Source organism: Perkinsus marinus (assembly GCF_000006405.1).
Source record: "Perkinsus marinus ATCC 50983 genomic scaffold scf_1104296955874, whole genome shotgun sequence".
In the NCBI taxonomy this organism is placed as follows: domain Eukaryota; phylum Perkinsozoa; order Perkinsida; family Perkinsidae; genus Perkinsus; species Perkinsus marinus.
The window spans coordinates 747,728-752,477 of NW_003207677.1; the positions used below are offsets into that span (position 1 = coordinate 747,728).

The 4,750-nt window shown below is 50.0% G+C and overlaps 1 protein-coding gene across 1 annotated transcript in view; it reads left to right on the forward strand.

The window, feature by feature from the left end:
* Positions 1-2,585: 2,585 nt before the first annotated feature.
* Pmar_PMAR020611 (interferon-induced guanylate-binding protein, putative) overlaps positions 2,586-4,750 on the forward strand; it is a gene marked incomplete at both ends in the record, with an annotated part of 6,519 nt that continues 4,354 nt past the window's right edge. Inside the window, 8 exons of the mRNA XM_002775587.1 lie at positions 2,586-2,802; positions 3,038-3,153; positions 3,198-3,475; positions 3,516-3,664; positions 3,714-4,021; positions 4,069-4,237; positions 4,319-4,434; positions 4,475-4,675. Coding sequence (XP_002775633.1) covers positions 2,586-2,802; positions 3,038-3,153; positions 3,198-3,475; positions 3,516-3,664; positions 3,714-4,021; positions 4,069-4,237; positions 4,319-4,434; positions 4,475-4,675 — 1,554 coding nt within the window. The remainder of the gene's footprint in view (positions 2,803-3,037; positions 3,154-3,197; positions 3,476-3,515; positions 3,665-3,713; positions 4,022-4,068; positions 4,238-4,318; positions 4,435-4,474; positions 4,676-4,750) is intronic.

Sequence of the window (4,750 nt, forward strand, 5' to 3'; positions counted from 1 at the left end):
AAGAGGTGTTTCAGGTAGGTTGTCCTAACAGGATAGTATCCTAGTGCTGGTGACTTGAGTTCAGGTGGGCGACAAAGTTGCCTTTAAAAGAGACTCTTCGGCCACAGTACATAGCTCTAAGTTCCAGAAGCGCAAGTTCCATGGGGTGCATCTAGTGACCAAGGTGTTGTCCCCAACCAGTTACCGGTTACTAGTTACCGTTACCTGGTTACCACATTACCAGTCGTTGCGTCCCGAAACGACCTTATTGGTATCAGCGCAACAATTGCCATAAGACACCGTGAACGTAGTGAACAGCTAAACGAAGCCTAGAGAATAACCAGTTCTTGTTCCCCTTTAAAACGTGTTTTTTACACTACTCAGTTCTTGTGTTATCTCGGAAACTGCTCCAGCACTCAGCATAGCCCCACAAGGCTCGCTTTCTGCCGATTAACGGACAGAGGTCTTCTTCACCTTCAACTACCAACTCCTCACCATCACGGTCTCCTCAAAGACGATACAGGTGAAGATCGTCTTCTCCGGCATACCAGTCGCCCTCAACACTGACGACCGAATACTTCTGACGGACTTGGCGGTCTAGCGAGAAGTTCGACCAAACGAACCCCTTGTCTCCGGGGACTATTGACATGTGATTAACACAAGGATTCTGAATTCCGAGTCAACACTACCATCAAAAAAACAACACCAACTAATGAGATTAACTCACTCGCCTTTCCTCAGCCTTGAAAGGCCACCGCCTTATTCAAGGCTCACCTTCCTCCATTCGGAGCTTGATGCGCATCCGCTCGTTGTGCTTTCTCAGTTGATGAATGGAGAATCGTTCATGTGCACGGCGATGACCCATGAAACACTTCAGGGCACCGTGCAGGCCCTCGGCGTTGTCTGTACTATGTCGCATGCTCGCTGAAGCTGATCAGACTGATCAGATCAGAATAATATACCCGAACGTGAGGTGCCTCGCCAATGGAGGATCAGACCTGAAAGAGACCCTTTTCCGAGATTATGAATTAACAGAACCCGACGTTGTAGTAGTAGAGCGCTCGACACGACTATCGGGGGCGGGCTTGAGTGAGAGCGAGTTGTCAACAATAAACTTAAACAGAATAAGGTCCTCCAAGGCTCAACTTCTCCTGGAAAGCGACACAGTATAGAACACAAAAGCGAAACTTCCTACTTACCGGAAGACAGTAGAGAACGGAACTTATCACGACACTGTTGACCGGTCCTAGCTGGGCATTGTGAGCTTCACATTGTCTTCACAATGTGAAGACTCAGTAGGAAAATACTGATAGGAAATAAGACCAATTGAATCCGAGAGCTTTCATAGTGGGAATCCTCTCGGATTCAATTGAAATTCACACCCGAGATGAACAGAACGACCTCATCGCGTCCAGAAGTTGTAGCACCTCATACGCTTACTCGTTGAGGGTTCAGCCAGCGACAGAAATTTTCGTCACAGAATCGTCATCGTGGGGAGATAACGGAGAAAAAGTAGCAGTAATAGTAGCAGTAGAGTGTCGTTGCAAGCAGTAACCGACCTCGAAGACTAAGAGAAGTAGCCGAGTCGCGAGCCATGCTGAGAGTCGTAAATAATTAATTGACGGCGTGAATTGGTCCCTGGTCCATTACCATCATCTATGGGGATAAACCAACGTTGAGTCTTGATATAATGAGCTTGTACGAACTCCAATGACTATGTATGCTGGACACCACCAGTTTGGTGGAACCAAAAGTTTGGTCCAATTTGGACCGTCCAAAACATAAATCGATAGCCAGGGCGCACGCTGTTCGATCTATATTTCACAACCCTAAAATCACCTACTTGGCAATCCTTGTCCAGAAGACCAACTTGGCGGGAGCTGTCCATGTGCAGTTATTGCCAATACTGATGTTGGCGGAATGAGAACAACACGCAGATTACTGCACATCTGTTGAATTTTGCAGAATCCACCAAATCTCAGTCCAAATCAGTTGTAGAGTAGCGTATTTCACCACATTGTTGTAATCTGTTTTAACACTGGTATCACCTACAATTCCTGTCGTTAGGCCTGCGAATCTGTTTGGTGTCATTTTGGCGATTTCTGAGTTGGCGAAATCTGATACAGCCGAGTCTCCCCACAAGGCGAGCGAGACTCACAGCGCACTCTATGGCAGAACTATTCCATCGAAGTCGTCAGCCTTCGCAGGTTCATACAACGTTCCAACCACGAATTCCTTTCCGCTGAGGTCTCGACTCTGGAAAGGGCGAATCATGGCAGTGCATCGCTTGGCGTTATTGCATCTTACCCCAGACGACCGTTTCAGATTCTCCCCCTAGGCCTGATCCATTTCATATCTCAAACTCGTCTTAAAGTGCCGATTCTTACCTTGTTCCTGATCTCAGATTTTCGCAGGCATTGTCAGTGGATGCGATGCTCTTCTGTCAAACCCCGCAGTTTTCGGGTGACCTGCAGTGGCCACTAGTATTACATGTCGATTTTGGTGCAATACCAAGACAGGTACTTTTCCCCCAGTGTCGCCCTCGTCGCTGTTGCGTTCAGTGAAGCTCTTAATATTCTCATCATCAGCGTACACTGTCTTTCTTCATGTCAACTAGTATGATCGAACACACTCCCCTCAGTGTCAACCGACGGGCTTCTAACACTACTGTCTACTACCACTACGATGACCACCCCAAGAAGACCACCAGCTTCCCTCCCCCTAAGCCCCCCTCTGGTCGCGTCGCCAATTTGCTCTCTGCTGGTCACTACTCTACCCCTTCAACCGGCTCAGCAGCGCTATCCGAGCACCTCCGTCACGCAGGTGAGGCTACATCCATTCGCATGTCCTCAGGCATCCTTGTTCGCTTACAGGAGCGTCCAGTACTTTACCTGGTACCCCTAACGTGGCTCCTAGCAACACTAGCAGTTGTATAAGTCCGTGCGTGCAAGCCTCTCAACTCCCACAAGGTTCAACAGTGGAGTATTATAGTCAATCCTTAGGTGAGCTGTGCTACGATCATGGGTCCGATCAGGTGCCTCCTCCTCCTCCCCCTCAGGTCGTTGGATACCAGCTAAGGTCATGTCTGTGATACCCCCTGATGATCCCCGAGCTGGCGGTAGTAGGATAGGCCTTGTCCATCTAGATTGCAAGCCGATGGCTCGAGTTGAACAGGTGAAGTACTCCAACAGAGCGGAGTAGTAGTCGGTCATTGTCAGGTTCGGTACGCTGCTCCGCCAGTCGGAATGCCCCTCTATCCTGCTGGTCCCATGTCGGGCCCTCCCCTCGACTTTATCGACGTACCGGCAGCCTTCTCGATGTTCAACTCCTCCGCGTCGTCTTCCTCTCCGTCTCTCATTCCGGGACCATCAGTTGGTCCTCCTACGGTTCGAGTGATGAGGACTGCTACGACCATCCCAACAGCCTACCGACGTCCTTCGTACATTACCAAGACCACAAGTATGGCATTCAAGAACCCCGGCAAAGCTGTGCAACTGTAGTAGTCTCAAGTTGAGTACTTCTAGCTCTCTGATCAGGGTCTCCTTTGATGGTGATAAGCTGGTGGTCGACCCCGAGGCCCTCGCCCTGTTAGAGGCTCTCGGTCATGACAAGCACATTAGCGTTGTAACAGTAGTTGGTATGCTGCAAACTGGTAAGAGCTACGTCCTCAACAGGCTCGTGAGAGGTGGGTCCTCGAGACCATCGTGGTGTTGAGATTCCCCCCCCCATGTCAGGTCCTAACGGTGCCGCTAACGCCAGTGACGACCCGCAGAATAAAGAGAATAAGCTTTTGAATAAGCTGCTCAAGTTTGGCAAGAAGAAGGATGGGTCCGGTAACCGGCCTCCCTCGGTGGTCTTCGAAACGGGCAGCGACGTGAATGGCTGTACCCAAGGCATTTGGATGTACATCTGCGATGAGGAACTCCACGATAAGGTCGTCGTATTCCTCGACTGTGAGGGTCTCGGCCGAGATAGGGCGCATGATAGTAAACTCATGGCCATGGCTATGCTCATGAGTAGCGTATTGATATACAACTCTAAGGTGGGTTGGGGGGGGGTCCTGTTGAATGCGGTTATGAGCCTCTTTAGGGGGGTCTGGACGAGTCGGCGTTCAATGGCTTGTCGCTTGTATGCGAACACGCTGATCAGCTGATCAGAGAGTTTAATAGGGAGTGTGGTGGAGCGGCGGTGGAGGGTGTCCTTTCTACGTCCTTCTTGTGGGTCTTGAGAGACTTCGCATTGAAAATGGAGAACGAATGTAAGAGTGGTCGCAGCTCGCAGATTTATAGTTGAAAATTGTATTTCCGAATGGCCTGGGGTCGATCATGTATCGTCTCAGTCGGCGAGGCTATGAGCTCATCTGAGTATCTCGAGAGTGCTCTGAAGACCATTGGCAAGAAGGATGTATCGAGAGCGATGTTCGAATGCTTTGTGGACGTCGACTGTGACACTTTAGTAGGGCCCGAGTGAAGTTGGGTACATAGCAAATCTGCAGGTCCAACCTACTGTGAACGAAGCTGACTTGCAGAAGTTGGACTCAATTTCTGATGGAAAACTGCGTAAGGAATTCAGCGACCAAGTCCAGGCCCTGTGTGGTAAAATATGGAACATGGCCGCCTCTAGAGCGGTGACCATCAATAAGTGCGGCGGAGGTACTCCCTTCACCCCGTTTGCCTTGGCAGTTTACATCAGAAAGGTGAGTTCGTCTGAACTGATCTGCTCGGACGGTGGGGCCTCCCTCTGCAGTTGACAGAGCATTTCTCTAGCTCCT